Source organism: Antedon mediterranea, chromosome 1, assembly GCF_964355755.1.
Source record: "Antedon mediterranea chromosome 1, ecAntMedi1.1, whole genome shotgun sequence".
Classification (NCBI taxonomy): domain Eukaryota; kingdom Metazoa; phylum Echinodermata; class Crinoidea; order Comatulida; family Antedonidae; genus Antedon; species Antedon mediterranea.
In genome coordinates, this window is record NC_092670.1 from 40771923 (window position 1) to 40794352 (window position 22430).

Sequence of the window (22430 nt, forward strand, 5' to 3'; positions counted from 1 at the left end):
TAATATATACCCCTACTATTTTAATCCACTTCTCTGTTATATTCTGAAACCTTCAAAGATCAGATACAACCCTAAAACCATCAGAGTTATATCGGATTTAATGATACAGAGTTATAGAGAGTTATTACTTATTTTGTTTATCATGTTTCAGTTTGATGAGGTAATCATGTCAAAAACAGTATAAGTGGGTCCCGTCATTTCACAAATGTTACAATGTTAGTAACACTGTATACTCACATAGACACAATTCAGCACTATAAACGTATAATACTTCAGGTCATTTGATGCCATACATCAACTTTCTGTGCTCATTAACGTATGTGCTTGTTGCACGAATAACCTATGATTTTGATACAGGTTATTTCTCTGGTTTTATCTTCACAAATCACAAAAATCACATACTACTATCTTCATCCTAAAATCCCTGTCTACACTATCAAACTAGTTTGACAAAAAAGTGTGATGTGCCCAAATATGGTAGTGATTTGACATCATCATGTCAATATATGGACCCTAACCCATTTTTTGTCACATAAAGTTTGATAGTGTAGACAGAGATTCAATATTTGTATTTATTTTCTTTTTTGTTTTATTTTTAAATTATTAAATTCATTTTTTTTAGTATTATTTTAAGTAAATGATTCTAATTAATATTTATTATTGGCATGAAAACTCATTTGTGTTGGTATATAACAAACATTACATTTCTATTACTATTTTGGTCTCAATGCAAAAAGGATATATTGAATAAATGTTTTGACATTTTGACGAATTAAAGTATCAATTGTTCTCTACAAACAACATTACAATTGAATATTATCATTTTTACCTGTCTGTGTGCCCAGACAACACTGCCAAGGAGTTTCCACGTATTACCCCGTCTGTCTAACCTCACTAATCTTAAGAACTGAAGAAAGCGAAGACCTCTAAGAGAATCATCGTGGAATTTCATTCCTTTATCACTTCCAACAAGGAATATTAATAAGGTTGATATAACAACTACAATATCTGTAAAACACAATATAAATAGCACATAATACTTATTATGTAATTCCTAAAGTATGTCAAATTGTCATTTTTATGTTTAGAGACAATAATAATATTGTTTTCTGGGATAGTCTTACACAATTCCATATTAATAGCCAACTGCTTGTTGTCATGTGACATGTTTTGTCCAGTCAGCTTACCTAATATACACAGAGGTTGTCTAATAAATCGTATCCTTCCATAAGTTCCTTGGTAACGACTCCGACATCCCGCAGACCAAACTCGTAAACCACATTCAAAGCTCAAGACTACCAATAAAAGCATTTCCTTTTAAAAAAGCAAATAATAATTGTAATTAAAAAAATATAATTGTAAATGTTCAATGTATTTCAAAATTGTTCCCTTCATTGGCACTATACAGAATCACCATTTTTAACATACACATATTCAATTAAATTTAATTCCACTTTACTTCAGACAAACTGTCCATATGAAACATATTATACATAGCATTATATAATAACCGTTATGGAGAGAAGACCAATTAATTAAAATTCTGTGTTGTTTGGTCATCTGAACTTGGAATCGGCCAAAAATGTGTCAAGAGAGGAAGCACAGCCTCTATGTCTACAGTAAGTTTAGTCATTTTTTCAGTTATAACAATAATAACTGGGGCCCACACTAGAAGCAAAGGCTTATCTCATGAGGGCCCCTACAATGTATAATACATGAAAAGGAATATAAAATAAACAGCCAGTTTGAAATAATGAATTAACATGATTAACTAGTTCTCTAGTTTCCATATCAAAAACTGCCTCACCACACTCAACATCAGCAACAACATCAACATCCATCAATTGATTGTCTCTGCATACAATGCCAACTCCTAGAAACGTCGTACACAAGGACAAATGACATTTATAAAATCACATTTGCACATGGTAAATGAATATTTATATACAGGGTACAGTTCCATAAATCACAATGTAATAAATGTCGTGTCTAAAATCGAATGCACATCACTACAATACATAAAAAGACAACTGGTGCAATCTAATCATCTATTAACTGCATACACAATCATATAACAACTTCTGTTGAAACATTTTAACAAAAGGATCTCAAAAACTTATTAAATGGACTAGACGCTTGGCGCTAAGCGACTGATTCACCCGCTTATTTTACAATAATGGATATACATTGTACTATTTTGATATAAATGTACTTAATTGGTACATATTCACCCGATTATCTGTACTGTATTCATAGGTGAATTCTATGATACATTGTCACATATGTATCACATGTGATGCCTGTATGTTAAGTCTGTATGTTAAGTATATGGTTAAGCATATGGCCTATGATACAGTGATCACATGTGATATATACGTATAGTGTATCACAGAATTTGTCTATGATACTATACAAATTATAGATAGTATTGATAATCTGTTAGTATAACCCTTTTGATGTATAGACTGTGATGGTAATCTTTGGCAAACCTAATATAGTTGAATAAACTATTTTTTTCCACACTTTATCTGCGTCCTAAATCTTTCAGACTTGAAGTAATAAAGTGTATTGATGAATTTATACATGCCACAAAATATTAGGGTATATAGCCTAAACGAAAATACTCAAACATGAACACATTAATTAGTTCAATTATACATTAAAAGGTTTACTTTGAAGGTAATCCATCAATTAACCTGAATTACAAGATGTTGGTCTATTAATAAACAGTGTGATTGCAAAGTACAGCAGAAATAATGCCATACAGCTACATGCGGTAATAAACCAAATTTACATGACCTATTTATGCAAAATTTTTTTATGATCTTATGCTGTATAAATACAAACAAATTGCAGATTATTTTATCATTTAATACAGGTATCCTCTGAACAGAACTGGTATCCCCTGAAATAGAGTGTCTCCTAAATAGGAGTGTCCTCTGAATGTGGTTTTCCTGAACAGGGATGTCCTCTTAATAGGGGTGTCCTAAAGAGGGGTTCTCATGAGAGAGAGATATTACAGTTTAATTCATCATTTTCAAAATTCTGAAGTAAATACACTTTTAATGATTATCAATTTTTAGAATAAATTATCTTTTATTATTATTTTTATTATTTTTTTTATGTAATTGAAAGAGAAAGTCAGAAAGTTACAAAATACCTTTAAAAATGTATAGATCAAATTCAGCTCAAAAATCAATACGATAATTAAATTAGAACAGACATGTGTTTTAAATAAAATCGATACTCTAGTGTAGCCCATGTTAATTGGCCACCGCTTATGGCCGGGTCATTGCTACGGTCAACAATATCTCATTCACTGTTAAATCGGCAAATTCATTTCTCTTTCGTCTTTTTGTTCAACTCTATAATTCCATTATATTTACAATACATCTATTAAACATATCATATTCTAAATGAATTACTTGCTCAAATTTGTTAGCAAGGTGCTTAGCGGTTAAAGCAGGAGATTCCTTGTTCAAATCCGGACAGTGCCTTATATTATGTCAAGTTCAGTGGCTTGTTAAGACAGGGGCAAATAAAAGTCAGAATGTTTTGGTGGTAGATGGCTTAGAGATCAATGTACAGTTCTGGCCTATGTGTATTTTAAACGTAATTTCGGAAAATTAATTAATAAAATCTCTATAAATTTACATTTTTCCTTTTTTTTTTGGTATAAAATATCATACTAAATCAGAAACCTCTTGGTTCAACCTTAAGAGTCCGTACTAAGTATGGTAACACCAAATTTGGCATTGATGTTTTAGATAGTTGTTGACCGTTGAGGACAACACGCTTTGACCGGCTTCTTCATTACAACAATAATGCATTCAATGTGTTCAATGTGTTCAATTTGCATCCAGACGACATTAAAAAAACATTAATATTAACATAATGACACACTAGTATGTCAAGTTTGAGCATAAACGGTGTTAAGAGCTAAACACATGATTTATTCAATAATAAAATGGTCTTTGGCATTGTGTTTATTCTATGAAGAAGATTCCAACGTATTACTGTACAAATTGACAAAAGGCGGATCCACCAGCGCACCTAACCCAATGAATCTCTCCCTGACTGTAGCACAAGAAAGCTCACCAGTATTGATTTGATTTTGATTGATGTGCCAAAATATGGTAGTGATATGCCTAAATATGGTAGTGATATGCCCAAATATGGTAGTGATATGACATCATCTCCATATATGGGCACATCACATTTTTTTGATAGTGTAGACAGAGCTTTGGATTGGGTAGATAGTATACATATTTGACTTTTAAAATCGTGAGGCTGAAAACAAGGAAATAATGCAGTACAGTAGTTGGTTATGTATGTAAAATGAAGTCTCTTTCTCTCTCTCAAAACCAGCCACTCTTGAATGGCACAAAATGTCTTTTTATGGTTTCTGACATAAAACTAAGAACCTAACTTACCATTGCATACACAAGTTGATTGCACAAACTCTCCATACTTCCAATGGTTGCCAGGATACTAAGAAGAAGGCACGTGAAAATTAATAGAAATCTGTAAAGATATATAAAACAAAAAATGTTTTTATAAAATATGTATATTATTATTATTATTAATCACATTATAAAATATAATTCATTATAAATTATTCAATCAACGCATATGGTGAAAACTACAGTATACCATTTAAATTCAATATCCATAGAAAAGTGATTTTTACCAGGAGAATTTTCAAATAAAATATATTGAATATTAAAGACATACACAGCCAATCTGAATATTGGCAGAATCTGACAGAATATTGGCAGAATCTGACAGAATATTGGCAGAATCTGACAGAATATTGGCAGAATCTGACAGAATATTGGGGAATGTGATAGAATACTAGTAGAATGCGACATAATACTAGCAGAATCTGACAATGTTCTGGCAGAATCTGACAGAATATTTATTAGCAGAATCTGACAGAATACCGGCAGAATTTTATAAACAATTTTCTAAACACAATAATAATGTAGATTTTTTTTACAAATTTGCCATCTGTATCAATTTATTTGTGTACTTTGTTTAAGATCAGAAAAAAACAAATTTTATGATATCTTGTATTGGAATCTTCAATTATAATCGTATCATGCTTTTTATTGACAGTACGCCACCCGCAACGACATATAATAAATCTGACAGCTTACGTCAAGAGTTAATTGTAACAATCAACATCTTATCAACACTCCACAATAACATTTGCATTGTATTTCACGCATGTCACTCCAGTTATCCCTTTCAGCAATAAATACCCAATAAATATTGCAGTTAATAAACAAATGTCATCAGCATTCCGTGCATTTGTTTTTCAAAAAATGATTGCTTTCATGATTTTAAACGAAAAATTGTCAAGACGTAGGTGACAGCAACCCTGTATGTTGTCGACATTAGTTTAATAAAATAATACATATTATTTTATAATTGTTTCAATTTCTGAATATTAGATGAAATTTTTGAATTTTTATTTACCATCAATTTAAACAAAATGGTATTTGAGTCATTAAGTGTTTACTTAAGTGTTTACTAAAGTATTAGTTGTGTTTGCTTGCCAAAGTGGTGGGTTGATGTCTCACACTAATTAATGTAATTAGCCAAGCAGCCATGGGCGTATGTTGGCTGTTAAGTACTTAAGTATCTATGTTGGTGGTAGCAAACAAAGTCATTGTCTTTGTCTTAAGCTTGGTTCCCACTAGGTCGCAACATAAGCAATTTGACCAATCACGACGCGATGGATAATGATTTATTGCGTCATGATTGGTCAAATTACTTGCGCTGCGCTTACGTCATTGAGTTTCATCCTTGTGGGAAGCAAACATGACCTGACAGTATAAGCATTTATTTCCACAATAAAAACAAAAATTTAAAATGTAAATATGGTTGCGAAACTAACATTATAACAGTAGAAGCCAGAAATCACTGGTCATTGATGCATTATCTGAAAGTGTTGCATGATGGTATATTGTAGCGCATCATAATGGATTATTGGCCTATACTGCACTTGACCATTCAACCGTTCGAATCTAGTTCAATTCTCTCTTTTATCGTTTGTTAAGTTCATTTCATCCCTAGCATGTTTGTCTACTGAATGTTGTTGGCTCAATGCGCAAGCAAGGTAAACAACATTTTCATACAACATTTAACATATTATTGGTATAATACCACTATTATGTTTTCAACTTTGTAACAGAAAAAATGTAATTTCTGAGCAATAATTGTTTGTGATGCTAATTATCTAACCTGTCACTTTAGCATTGCTTTCATGGGAGCAATTTATTTTATCGGAAAACTAGAAGTTACAAACTTTCCTATGTCATTTGATAATTGATGGTTTTATTTTTGTAATCATTGATTGCATAATGTATTTGTAGTATCTGTAGATGTACAGCCAAAATTGATTAGGATTTGGTTTTTATAAAGTGCGAAAATAACAGGTCATTCACACCCTAACTACATTCTGGAGGCATGATTCCTCTATTTGTGAGGCACTGGTCTCCACTCTGGTGGAGGCACTCAACTCTATTTTTGAAGCACTGTTCTCCATTCCTAAGGCACTCAACTCTATTTTTAATACACTGGTCTCCATTCCTAAGGCACTCAACTCTATTTGTAATACACTGGTCTCCACTCCTAAGGCACTCAACTCTATTTTTAATACACTGGTCTCCATTCCTAAGGCACTCAACTCTATTTTTAATACACTGGTCTCCACTCCTAAGGCACTCAACTCTATTTTTAATACACTGGTCTCCATTCCTAAGGCACTCAACTCTATTTTTAATACACTGGTCTCCATTTCTAAGGCACTCGACTCTATTTTTAATACACTGTTCTCCACTCCTAAGGCACTCAACTCTATTTTTAATACACTGGTCTCCATTCCTAAGGCACTCAACTCTATTTTTAATACACTGTTCTCCACTCCTAAGGCACTCAACTCTATTTTTAATACACTGTTCTCCATTCCTAAGGCACTCAACTCTATTTTTAATACACTGGTCTCCATTCCTAAGGCACTCAACTCTATTTTTAATACACTGGTCTCCATTCCTAAGGCACTCAACTCTATTTTTAATACACTGTTCTCCATTCCTAAGGCACTCAACTCTATTTTTAATACACTGTTCTCCACTCCTAAGGCACTCAACTCTATTTTTAATACACTGGTCTCCATTCCTAAGGCACTCAACTCTATTTTTAATACACTGGTCTCCATTCCTAAGGCACTCAACTCTATTTTTAATACACTGGTCTCCACTCCTAAGGCACTCAACTCTATTTTTAATACACTGGTCTCCATTCCTAAGGCACTCAACTCTATTTTTAATACACTGGTCTCCATTCCTAAGGCACTCAACTCTATTTTTAATACACTGGTCTCCATTCCTAAGGCACTCAACTCTATTTTTAATACACTGGTCTCCATTCCTAAGGCACTCAACTCTATTTTTAATACACTGGTCTCCACTCCTAAGGAACTCAACTCTATTTTTAATACACTGGTCTTCATTTCTAAGGCACTCAACTCTATTTTTAATACACTGGTCTCCATTCCTAAGGCACTCAACTCTATTTTTAATACACTGGTCTCCATTCCTAAGGCACTAAACTCTATTTTTAATACACTGGTCTCCATTCCTAAGGCACTCAACTCTATTTTTAATACACTGGTCTCCATTCCTAAGGCACTCAACTCTATTTTTAATACACTGGTCTCCATTCCTAAGGCACTCAACTCTATTTTTAATACACTGGTCTCCATTCCTAAGGCACTCAACTCTATTTTTAATACACTGGTCTCCATTCCTAAGGCACTCAACTCTATTTTTAATACACTGGTCTCCATTCCTAAGGCACTCAACTCTATTTTTAATACACTGGTCTCCACTCCTAAGGCACTCAACTCTATTTTTAATACACTGGTCTCCATTCCTAAGGCACTCAACTCTATTTTTAATACACTGGTCTCCATTCCTAAGGCACTCAACTCTATTTTTAATACATTGGTCTCCATTCCTAAGGCACTCAACTCTATTTTTAATACACTGCTCTCCATTCCTAAGGCACTCAACTCTATTTTTAATACACTGCTCTCCATTCCTAAGGCACTCAACTCTATTTTTAATACACTGTTCTCCACTCCTAAGGCACTCAACTCTATTTTTAATACACTGCTCTCCATTCCTAAGGCACTCAACTCTATTTTTAATACACTGCTCTCCATTCCTAAGGCAATTGACACTATTTTTTAGGCACTCATGGTCTTTACTGTAGAAGATCTCAACTATATTTTTAAGCCTGATATTCTGAAGAAACTTTTTTAAGCCACTGGTTTCCACTCTGTTGGTACTCTTAAATACTCGTCTCAACTTTGGAGACACTCAACTTTTAGGCAAAGTTCTCTTCTCTGGAAGCCCTTGATTCTTTGAGGCATTCAACTCCTCTAGTTGCACTTTATTTACATACATACCTATTTACAACCTATGTAAAACATTGTGTTGTGTACTATCAAAGTAGTAACAAGTTGAACACTACAAAATGGCATGCATTTGCTTCAATTAAAATTAAAGCATTTACATATCCTGAGCATAATTTACACCGAATTAGTTTGCTACAGGACGTGAACTCGTTTTATGTGTTGTTGGAATGTCATGAAATGTAACAAATTCAATATTCATCAATTAGATGTAAACACTGGTAATAGTTAACATTTGAACATTCATCAACATTTGTATTCCCGTAGGGAAAGTGCAGATCGCTATCAAATTCCCCGAGGTTATTATCCAATTCTATCTTTGTTTTCCATTGAATCCAAAGTATGTTAATATAATATTTCAGTTTTGGTCGAGCGACTTCGCATGAGAACAGAAAGTAAAAAATAAATTGAGTGTGCGAGCCCATTAATTTTGATTTATGGGGTACAGAAAAAATTTAAAATAATATTTTGTCAGAAAATATGACAACAAAATATACATTTAGCCTAGAAAAACATAACCTCATAAAATGACACCATGTTCTATCATTATAACACATTCTATCTGTTCATTTTGACGCTCATGAGGAAACTTAGTTGGTGCTTGATTCCATCAAGTTCATCACACATTCTATCTGTTCATTTTGACGCTCATGAGCAAACTTAGTTGGTGCTTGATTCCATCAAGTTCATCACACATTCTATCTGTTCATTTTGACGCTCATGAGCAAACTTAGTTGGTGCTTGATTCCATCAAGTTCATTACAATATCATTTTCTTTTTTTTGATTATCAATTTGAATTTTTTTCTTTTTACTACCATACGTTTTTATATTTTGTTTTATATTGTATTGTATCTATGTTTCTAAGCTCAAGAAAACAAATTTAATGTATGTAATATTATGTGACAATAAATTGAATCTTGAATCTTGAATCATTTATATTAAATTATCATTCTTTTTTATTATCTGCACCATGGAGAAATAACTTATAAAATACAATAACTTTTGTTATGTGTGTTGGTATTTGTGTTTTTTAGATGATATAGTTTTTATCTTTTGGTATTGTATAATAGTATTTTTTAACTCACAAGTATCATATGGATTAGCATTATTCTGATATCCTTTTTAAATAATATAATATATTATGATTATGTTTTTATTCTAAATAAATCTAAACAAATAAACGTCAAATAAGTTTAGAAATAAACTGTATCAGGTTGTGATAGTGGGATCACTTTGCATACATTTAAAATGTGGGGGCTTAAACTGTATCAGGTTGTGATAGTGGGATCACTTTGCATACATTTAAAATGTGGGGGCTTGATATATTCTGAATCCGCAACAACAAGCATAAACATTTGTTGTAGAGGTTTTTTTTGTAAGCTTGCATGTAACATACTATGTTACAACATTCCAAACATTTGAATGAAGGAGGCGTAATTGCATTACGGTAATGTAAATCATTACATTTAATTCATCAAGAAGATAATAACATTCAAAATATTTGGATGCTTTAATTATGTTCCTGCGGTTGCTTTGTCTAAATACATACTTTTTTCCCATTTCATTACTTTTATTTTACCACAATTCATAGACACGGAAATAATGATAATAAGTAATAATACATTGAAAATGAGATTCAATTCGATAAATTTAACAGCATAAAAATAGCAAAATCAATTAAATTTGAGATAATAGCAAAGAAAAAAAATTTCAGGATCATAACAAGTATAATTACCCAGACAACCAAAGGGACGAAAACAAACCAAATAGTAATGAGAAACACATAAAAGAGAAAATGATTATCAAAAACTAGAAAAAAAACCACATAATCTCAATTACAATGAAAACAGCAATATTATCAAATCTAAAACATTAACAATAAGAACTATACTGCTCATTTCATAGACTTCTTTAATATGGAGGATTGTTCAATTGGTCCATACAAGAAACATTGATACATGATGGATAATGGATAAATAATAGATTATTTCAAATGTATTACTTTAAACGATGCACATAAAATATTAATTTCACTAATAAACTCTTTTGATATTGATTCTATTAATTTATTAGCTACAAGTTCTATCTTTGAATCGGTTCCATCTTATATGTATGCTACTGTTTAGCATCATGGTTTGATAGACGACGAGATTTCGGCAAAGCTTTGAAGATATCTGTAGCTTATAGATGAGAACGCTGATAGTATTGCAGTAAAGCGTGCAAAGCATTAAATTTTCATTATTTCAGATCGTCATAAAACCCACTATATATTCAAGTTGAATTCACTCTAAACTGTTTTCAATATCTGATAATCAAAAGTAACGGTACTATATTTTGCATAGACACTATGAACTCAACAAGTAGAGCACTGTCAGAACTCTTAGATTTAGGCTCTTAATATCTATTGCTTTATTTAAATGCAAAAACTAGGCTCTATACAAGCAGTTGTTTTTCTGCAATGTACAAAATGTACAATATACCAAATATACAATACTAAATATATATAAAAAAATATACACTAAATATATACAATACTAATAGAAAATACATAATAATAATATGATGTGAGATTTCTGTTTCCAAACTTTTTTTATGTTTTGTAGTTTTGTTAAATTTGTTTGGTTTGTAGGCTTTTGTCCTGGTTTACTTATATTTTTCCCCCACTTATTTCATCAAGCACATTGGGATGTGATTTGTGGATTGCACAATACATTAACAATAACATGACTATTAATATACAAATAATGAATAATTTAGTATATAAAGTTCTTATATTAGTGCTATACTGTATATCCCAACTGAAGGACAATGAGAGTATCTTGTCTACTGGCATTTGGCACAGACATGTCTCGAACCTATGCCTCCCACATGCTAGTCCAATTCCTTTACCATTAAGTCATATAGTTCTTGTGCATTATATTGGATCATAAAATGTAATTTCAATAATCGTCATTGGATCCAATGTTTTGCACATTGTTTACGTATCACACTTGATATTTGCATTTACTTAATGGAACTTTAATCAATTGTTTTCATTTATTCATATCTAATTTGCATCTAATTTGCATACATAACAATGTAGCATAGTTGGTTTTCGATCAAATTTCAAACTGCAAACAAGAAAAGTGTGACCTTAGGAGAAATCATTTTGTTCATAATGAAAACAATGCTGACAGAACAATGAAGACTGCAGTGTAAGATCCTTAATTAGTTAACGCCGATGAAACAAAATACGCAATCGGAGAACGTAGAAATAAGAAGAGATGGGTTTGATTACAGAGGGATAACTATCTTTGATTTTCCTCGAGGCATAAAGAAATTGTGGCATACGCTGTGATTCTGTGAATTGCAGACAATTATGAATTGAGCATGGTGAGAATGATTGAATAACCATCAAAGTGTGGTTCCTAACTATTAACACTCAGCAAAAGTCTCTTAGACAGAAAACTACACTAAAGAAATGTGATGTGCCCATATATGGACATGATGATGTCATATCACTACCATATTTGGGCATTTCACTACAATATTTGAAAACATCACACGTTTTTGTCAAACTAGTTTGATAGTGGGGACAGAGCTTTAGAATGAAATGCAAGTGTTGCTACACTTGCGTAATCACAGAGTAGATGCTCATTTTCATGACAGGAAAGGGCATTAATCAATCAAATTGAATGTTCCACATCATGTTCTGTACTACCATGTGACATGACTTACAATTTTGCATTGAAAAACAACATTGCAACAACTTCATTCTCTAGTGTTAGGAACATTATTACCACAGACATTTTAGACACATGGAAACATACTTCCACAATGTTGCAGCTAATCAGCGCAGTTGGTTTTTACCATAGCGGTATTGTAACCTCCCGTGTAACCTTTGATGGAGAGAGGCAAACATAAGTAAAGTTTCTCGCCTAAAAGGACACAAGCAATGTAACCAAGTCAAATGTACAACACACTGCACTTAATGCTCTCCATTAATTACGTCTTATATCAAGGCCGTTGTGAGAGGTTAAATAAAGACAAGACAAAGATGTTTTAAATATAATTCTTAATATAAAATACGACGATCTATGCTGGTAAATTAGGGTGGGTGTCTCATGCTGGCTATGGTCGTGTATATATTAATTCTTTTCATGTCTAATGCTTATTATCGAAACTTCTCTATTGTAATATACACACATACTATGACTAGTATATATACATAAAGATGCCCACAACAATTTATGAAATCTAACAATTCACCTTGATTGAAGATGATGCCAACCTACTTATAGGTTCAATGTCATTCAATTAGAATTATTAATAAACTTAATATTCTGTAATATGCATAAATTAACATTTCAAAATGTAGCTTGTTAGAGCAAAATTGAGACAATTCAGTTACGGTTGGGCGATTTGTGAAAGAGCAGCTGACGACACTGACGTTTATCTTTTGAGAAATACTGACAAATATGAAATAATTAATGTAAAGAAAAAGTTTTAAAGACATGGTCAAATGGAAGACACCCATCCTAAGAACAAGAAGTCACATGTTCTAATTTTGAATTCATTTAACAAATTTATGGAATTTTATTTGTCTGATAAGAGTGTTTAACAGCATTTAGCACACATTTAACTTTTTTATGCTTTTAATAAATAAAGATGTATTTCCCCCAAAACATGACAAACTTGAATCAATCATTTTGTAGTTTTAATATTAATTATTCACTTTCGAAAACCGAAAAAAATAAAAAGTCAGATTGCCTCTTTAACACAATTTTTGTTTTATTATTTTTTTCATGAGGACAGTGTTTAATGAGTGAGTATTGATGTGTACTTGATATTTAAAAGTCATCTTGAATCTGTATCAAACTAATGACCTTTGCAGAGGAACCAATTTTAAGAATTTGAAGCTATTTCTGATCTGTTGATTGAATTGTCTAATGATCAATAGAATATAAACTGTTTAGATGTATTACACAGTAAGATCACAGACTATATATATACTGAAAATATAAATAAGCACATTCTTTAAAAATGATAAATTAAGTGGGTGACTTAAGGATAACATATTCTAGATTAGCCTTTGAATTAGGCGCGTGGGGGTACATTAAAATGTCATCTTCTTTAATCAATTAGTTATGGGGACATTAAAGGTCATTCTATGGCATGTCTAAACAACTGTTTTTTTTTAGTAATTTTAAGACAAGTAGGGTTACCCTGGTGTACTACTAGTGGACAGATGAGAGTGTCTTAATTAACAGCACTGATCCGATGTGACCCTTAGGGGAGAAGCATGTAGTTGAACAGTGTAACATCCAAGTCCATAGCGCCATGAACAATGATCGTTTCAATGGCACTATTCAAATTATTATTAGTAGTAAAATTTGACAAGAAAAAAACAGAAATAAAATAACACAAAAATGTACGGTTGGGTTGTTAATTAAAAAATGGCAATTCTCAACCTTAGTCCCTCTGAATGCACAAGAAAACTGTGATATTTAAACTAAAAACAAAGTTGTTTTACCTAATTTTACAAAGAAAGCTAAATTTATGTGAATTTTATTTGCAGCAGACTACGGCTGACAAATTATTTTTAAAAATCTCTTGGATAATATATCCAACAAGTTTTCTATACAAACATTTTACAAACATTTTACAAACATTTTAGTTGTTGATTCAGTTTTAACAAAATATAAACCATCTACTTCTATATTCTATATAGTAACACAAAATTGAATTCACAGAATTTTGTAATAAAAATATTCCAATAATTGTTGTTTTAAAACTTTTAAATTTGAGTACATCTTATTTTATCAAGGTTAAGAACAGACTTGGCTAAAATTAAAATTAAATGGAAAATAATAATTTTAAAAGATCATAAAGATCATAAAATAAATGTTCTATTTTTGTCAATTTGTTTTCATTTATTTTCTATTTTTAGTATTAATAATAAATATTTTTTTTACAAGGAATACCAATTATAGAAATGGTGTACTGAATAGTATATATATATATATATATATATATATATATATATTTTCTCTATAAACAATCATTTTCAGCTAATTGGCTGCATGTTTTATTTATACTGCCATACTGCGAATTTAAACGCCGGTTCTTGTCAAAAGTTAAGCAATGTTTGGCATGGTTGCATTTTTGGATTGGAGACCGTCTGGAAATAATGCATCAATTGCTGTATAGACCGAAGAGTAATGGTGTATCTGTACAATACTGATTTTATCCTATAGGCAAGATGCTTTACTCTCATTGCCTCGTCCTTTAATTGGGACATAAAGCTGTTGGTCCCATGATAGTGCATGTTAAAGCACAGGTTACACTATTTACAAACAGAGTAGGGATCATCTTCCGGTGTGCTGATCTGGTAGATGCTGCAATGCTGGCTGACATGGGTCCGTAAATCGCTTAATCCAAATATCCTTGGTTTCTATTTGAGCTTGAGGATAATAATTACTACCTCTATCTCCTCTACCTTTAACTTATCATAATAAATTTTAAAAAGAAATGATGACTGAAGCTTTCAAATAAGCATTTAACTACAAAATTGACTAATAGCGAGAGGTCAGATACTGGAAAATGACCTTAAGGATGACCCTAACTTAGTATTTAACCATCTTAAAAGATAGCTACATCAAAGTATGTTTGCTATTCTCCCAAATCTTTCCCTAAGTAATTTTTCCCATATTAGCATTGATATGTTATCTACATCTTCAATTGCCTCTAAACGAAGTCTTCAAATGCTACAGGAATACGTGACTTTGAATTAACAAATAACAAACCAGCTTCTATCAGTGCATGCGTCTAACGCCATAAGTAGAGTATGTTATCAGGATCCCTGAGCATTTCAATATGACTATGATAAAGTATAATCAACTAGTCACGGTGTACATCATTCTCTCAACCCATCGGCTATTTTTTGCTGCTGTATGTGAAACTTTTACTTCACTTACGTTAATTACAATAGTTTACTAGGTTGTCGTGCATGATTGACCCTTCAGCATTTAAAAAACAAACATTAGTATGTAGCACATTAATTATTTATAATATACACATACAATTTATCAGTAACTATGTACAGTAAGTCTGACGGCCTTGTGAATAAACACCATTGAGGTGAACAAAAGTGTTACCGTTTTTTATTCTTATTTATTATATTCTAAATGTTGAATGTATGTACTCTATCATTTAACCCAGTATATAATTTGTATATACTATTAGTAAGTGATGTGAAGTGGTGTAATAGCTATGAGCGCTCACTGGCTAAATCCTAAGCTCCAGAGCGTAAGGGGCCTCAGAGCATGAGCAATCCAATGTAACTACCCAGTGTTGGAGGGCCCTTATGTGTGTAATCCATAAAACTTTTCCCTCTGCTGATGTATAGGGGATTAATCTGCACATGGATAAGTGATGAGACACTGTACAACATTTTATCTTTCTTCAGGGTCACTTTGTGTTGACCACCAAACCACGCTCATTCATCTGTCCAAAACGACAAGGACCGAGTGGCTACAGTGGCTCAACTCAGTATGTTAAACATAGACTACTAGCTGAGTATTTTAATACTCTATTACCAATGCGTTCAAAATGCATTATATGATGTTGAAAACTATATGTATAATTGATAACTTTTGTTGTTACAATAAGAATATCAACAAAGTTACTAATTTGCATATTATTTTTCACAGGTGAGCTTACTCGGAAACAAAGGGCCATAATGTGAATAGTTTATAATTCTACCACCAGTTTCATGTGGAAATATTACTACCGGGATATTTGCCTCACTTAACATGTAAGTATCTTTATTTTCTAAATTAGTTACAGACACTAGTGTACTAAGTCATGTTTAACAAACATCTATTGTATATTATTGATGAACTTCTATTGCCGTGCGTTCACCTAAGATTTATTTTCGATGACCTAGGATATACGCATAATGTATACGATTCACGGTCAACTCGACTCGGAGTCAAATGAGGAAGCACAACGCACACTGAATGACGTTACTAGTATCTGCAGTAAAGCTCTGTCTACAGTAAAGCTCTGTCTACACTATCAAATTACCACCATATATGGACATGCTGATGTCATATCACTAGCATATTTGGGCATATCACACTTTGTTGTCAAACTTGTTTGATAGTTTAGACAGAGCCATATAAATGAAAACTGTAGATACTGCTAGCATATTTCAATTATAGTTACAAACAGTAGTTACCGTAGTTTTAAATAAAGGATTTTTTTTTTTAACCATCTTTAATGAGGGTGATCCATCCAGCAATTGCTGATCATTTAGGGACCCTGATAGGTTCACAAGACAAACATATACACATGATGCTCTACATAAACAAAGTTTTATTATAAGTCTTTGGGAGTGGAGTTGTAATTTTGTCCTTAGAAAAAATCCTGACATGTACGTGACGCGACTAGAACCCAGGACCCTTGGAGTGGTAGCCCAGCATCATAACCACCACGCCACAACCCAGGACCCTTGGAGTGGTAGCCCAGCATCATAACCACCACGCCACAACCTAGGACCCTTGGAGTGGTAGCCCAGCATCATAACCACCAAGCCACAACCTAGGACCCTTGGAGTGGTAGCCCAGCATCATAACCACCACGCCACAACCCAGGACCCTTGGAGTGGTAGCCCAGCATCATAACCACCAAGCCACAACCTAGGACCCTTGGAGTGGTAGCCCAGCATCATAACCACTAAGCCACAACCCAGGACCCTTGGAGTGGTAGCCCAGCATCATAACCACTAAGCCACAACCCAGGACCCTTGGAGTGGTAGCCCAGCATCATAACCACCACGCCACAACCCAGGACCCTTGGAGTGGTAGCCCAGCATCATAACCACCACGCCACAACCCAGGACCCTTGGAGTGGTAGCCCAGCATCATAACCACCACGCCACAACCTAGGACCCTTGGAGTGGTAGCCCAGCATCATAACCACTAAGCCACAACCCAGGACCCTTGGAGTGGTAGCCCAGCATCATAACCACTAAGCCACAACCCAGGACCCTTGGAGTGGTAGCCCAGCATAATAACCACCACGCCACAACCCAGGACCCTTGGAGTGGTAGCCCAGCATCATAACCACCACGCCACAACCCAGGACCCTTGGAGTGGTAGCCCAGCATCATAACCACCACGCCACAACCCAGGACCCTTGGAGTGGTAGCCCAGCATCATAACCACCAAGCCACAACCTAGGACCCTTGGAGTGGTAGCCCAGCATCATAACCACTAAACCACAACTTCACTCAAACATTAAACCATTTATTTCTGCAAAGTACGCATACTTAGTGACTCACACCAGCGAAATCAGATATTAATCTTAAGTGAAACGCATCAAAATCAAATTACAATTTTAAAAATCAATTTTATATTATTATCACCAACTTGAATATTCACAAACATGAAGTAAATATAATATATAAACTCATTAATATTAAAATGCTAAATTTAAGTCTACTTAAAATAATAACTGTCAAGTTATTGCCCTTCTCTTCCTCATAATAGCAGAAGTTGGAACTAATTATTGATCTGAAACAGATTACAGCTTATCAAAGTATATTCAAATATAAAATATATTTTATCTCATAAATCATCATTTCAAACCGACCGAATATTTTCTTTTTGAAATTACATTTACTGATTGCAAACATTTGCATGCTTTGATGATGTGACATCTTAGTACTCAATTGCACTGTAATGTATTTGAGTCAAACTAAAGCTCTGTTTACACTGTCAAACTTTATGTGACAAAAATGATGTGCCCATATATGGATGATGATGTCATATAACTACCTTATTTGGGCATATCACTACCATATTTGGGCATATCACTACCTTATTTGGGCACATCACTACCTTATTTGGGCATATCACATAAAGTTTGATAGTGTAAACAGTGCCTTACTCTATAGATATCAGAACCAAATATATCCCTTTATTGTTCATTTCCTTATAAAGTTAAGTTCAAACTATTAATGAAAACAAAAACATTACAGAAGAGGTCGCAAATTTTGTTTGTATTGCCCAAGAAAAAAGAAAAAAATATTATGCAACACAATAGATTAATTAGCTTTTACTTTTTTTCTGAAGCCTATATATGTTCAAATAAAATCCTTGAAAAGGGAAATTTGGAAAAACAAACCAATTATGTCTTCATGTTAACATTTTAACTGTTAAACATAGAGTTTTTTTTTATTTAATCTGTAAAAACTTGTACAAAGTGAGATAGAATTAAATTAACATTTCTGCAGTGGTCATAAATCAAGTGTAACTGAGAAGCCAGACAACATGATAATATGTAAACTGATGTTGTTATTAATTTGACATAACATAATCATGATACTGTAATAAGGTTTATCATTCATTTGCACCTAACAGATACATAGACAGACACTGCATAATTCAAATGAAGTATTTAAACAAATTTTGTTGTTGTCATTGTTAAAACAATATCCATGTTGTTGTTGTTGTTTGGTTTGTTTAAATATAATGAGTTTAGGGTGTGTGTGCCTTTTTAATCCCATGTCTACAACGAATCCAATCGGTTTATAAATGTATTGCTATTTTAAAAAATGATGACTTCGGTTGGCAAACCATTCCCATACGTTATATGTTGTTATTTTTGTTGTTGAAACAAAATGTGTGTAAAGCCTGAAGGAAAAGAAATTGAATTTGTCATCTGGGCATGTTTAATTACACAATTAAGTCAATGACCTACCCATCAAATTTGGCATTTGGTTTTTTTTTGTATTGCTGAGGACCCCATAACATTTGCCTCTTAAATGGTGACTATAAATAATAATGTTTCCCAATAAAATCTATGGTTAAATGAATAATTTGCCTTTTTTAGATTTATGTTTATATTATTATGAAGAATAAAGAACAGTGAAATATATAATTAAGTTGTTTTCCAATAAAAATCTATGCTTAAATCATATTTATATTTGCCTTTTATTTAGATTTATGTTAATATTATTATGAAGAATAAAGAACAGTGAAATATAATTAAGTTGTTTTCCAATAAAAATCTATGGTTAAATCATATTTATATTTGCCTTTTATTTAGATTTATGTTAATATTATTATGAAGAAAAAGAACAGTGAAATATATAATTAAGTTGTTTTCCAATAAAAATCTATGGTTAAATCATATTATATATTTGCCTTTTTTAGTCGCGTGGATGCGACTCAAAAGTTCACTATGTCTGTCTGTCGGTCCGGTATCAATATGCGTTTTAGCACGCGACTTATGGCTGTTGGCCTTGTTTTAGATTATGTTAATATTATTATTATAAAGATGATAATTATTATTACAGTATCAGAACAGAACTACCTTCTATTACGTCACATGAGTAGTGAGCTTTACTTTTTTAAAGAAAATATGTCATAAAACTGAATCTTCTTTATGATTACGTTATGACGTACAGTCGTACTTTAAACCCATTGTAAATTTCAAACCTAAAATAGCTTTTAATTGCTAGTTGTTTTCACTGAGTCACTATAATTTTGTTCTATTTATTTCATTTTATAAACTTTATAATGTAGAAATCACCATTGAGAGATGTCATTTGAACAGTTTAATTTAGATTTTAATTTGTCATTACTAATTATTATAGGGGATCTTTGGTAACAGAAAATAACAATTAAAAAAGACCATGTATAATACCACCAAAATTACGAGTGAGAATCAATATGGTAAGGCATTTAATAAAATGCAGACATTTTTAAAAAAAGATGGGCTTTTAAAGCACAAATAGTTCCTAATCAGTTGCATAGTGGTAGCCCAGTGGTTAGGCCACTATCAGACTAGAAGACCTGGGTTCAATTCCAGATAAGAAAGACTCCAATCTATTCAACTGTACCTGGTTGAAAAATACTAGAAGGCATCGTGGTACTTGTCACCCTACCACATAATTAATGCAGAGGCTTAGTACAATGAGCTCCTAAATCTCATTTATTCACAATCACATGTCCTGGAATATGGAACTCGCTTTTACTAATATTACAATCATAAACATAGAAGATATTAAAGTTTATAGGCTTATAAAAAAACGAAATGAAATGTTTATGCACTGGTCAAAAAGTATATAATAAGAAGGATAATAATAATAATATTAAATTAGAAAGATTAATTAATCAACCATAAAGATGATGTCTTATAAATATTCCTAAATTTGAAGGAAATATTTCAATATTAGCATCACGCACTCCAATCAAATTGAAATGCACAAATTTGAACTTATTGGATTTTTTCGAGACAATTAATTTTCTGATATCCAAGGATTTTATTTGGCTTTTATATTCATTAAATTTGAAAACCTTGATAGCTTATGTAAAAATAACATTGAATTTATATTGAATTTCTGAATATTGAATATTCTTAAATGTGTCTGACAATATAGCAGCACATGCTTAGTGACATAAATGTATTAAGTAATGTGTAATTGAGTGAATATAATTGACATTATAAATAAATAATTGAAACAGCTGAAATTAATATACAAACAATACAGAGAGAAACATCACTGTATGTAATTAACTCTAATGTGTATACTCTGATCATCATTTGTAACACTAGTGTTTACACTCAGACCCATTTGTAACACTAGTGTTCATTCTTAGCCGTTTTTGTAAAACTAGTGTTCACACTTGAACCTCTTTGTAACACTAGTGTTCAAGCTCACCTTTGTAACACTGTTCATACTCCCCTCAGACCCCTTTGTAACACTAGGTTCAAGATCAGACCCCTTTGTAACAATAGTGTTCAAGCTCAGACTCCCTTTGTAGCACTAGTGTTCACACTCAGACACATTTGTAACACTAGTGTTCACACTCCCTCATACAGTACCCTTTGTAACACTAGTGTTCACACTCAGACACATTTGTAACACTAGTGTTTACACTCAGACACATTTTTAGCACTAGTGTTCACACTCAGACCCCTTTGTAACACTAGTGGTCACATTCAAACCCTTTGTAACACTAGTGTTCACATTTAAACCCTTTGTAACACTAGTGTTCACATTCAGACCCTAACACTAGTGTTCACATTTAGACCCCTTTGTAACAATAGTATTCCCAATAAAAACCCTTTGTAACACTAGTGTTTACATTTCCTCATACCCCTTTGTAACACTATAGTGTTCACACTCCCTCATACCTCTTTGTAACACTAGTGTTTACACTCCCTCATACCCCTTTGTAACAACACTCCCTCATACCTCTTCGTAACACTAGTGTTCACACTCCCTCGTACCCCTTTGTACTGTAACACTAGTGTTCACACTCCCTCATACCCCTTTGTAGTGTAACACTAGTGTTCACACTCCCTCATACTCTTTTGTACTGTAACACTAGTGTTCACACTCCCTCATATCCCTTTGTACTGTAACACTAGTGTTCACACTATAGTGTTCACACTCTCTCATACCCCTTTGTACTGTAACACTAGTGTTCGCACTAGTACTAAAATTCAGATGTGTGTATGTACTGTATTTCACTATCAATATCAAAAATCTTGTTCCTTCTCCTGTTATTAAACACAAATATACTACTTAAAAAATAAGAATATTGTAGATCTTTTTCTGACTTGCTTATGGGGAAAGGAATGTCATTTAAAAATAAATGTATATTTGAACAATGAAATGTTAAATGAAACATGATAAAGACATACGCACAAATGATCGTAAAGCAGTACTTGAAAATTCCCCCTTTTGTCCCTGATCGTTCTCACCTTTTACATTAATAGAAATTATGATTCATCAAAGGCACTCTCATTAATTTTTTTTTTTAATGTAAAATATAATATTACATTTTGGTGTGCTACAGAAAGACCATGTTTATAGAACTAATTATGCATATCTTAAAGTACTTATCTAAAGCAGTATGTTGTTTTAGTTAATCAGAAATAACAAAC

General features: G+C 32.6%; 1 protein-coding gene across 2 annotated transcripts in view; it reads right to left on the reverse strand.

Annotated features, from left to right (window-relative positions):
• LOC140040234 (potassium voltage-gated channel subfamily KQT member 1-like) overlaps positions 1-22430 on the reverse strand; it is a 95726-nt gene that overhangs the window by 25790 nt on the left and 47506 nt on the right. For both annotated transcript variants that reach the window (XM_072086011.1, XM_072086002.1), the window contains exons 3-5: positions 4434-4524; positions 1188-1314; positions 830-1008 (exon numbers count right to left, since the gene is read on the reverse strand). In XM_072086011.1, coding sequence (XP_071942112.1) covers positions 830-1008; positions 1188-1314; positions 4434-4524 — 397 coding nt within the window. The remainder of the gene's footprint in view (positions 1-829; positions 1009-1187; positions 1315-4433; positions 4525-22430) is intronic.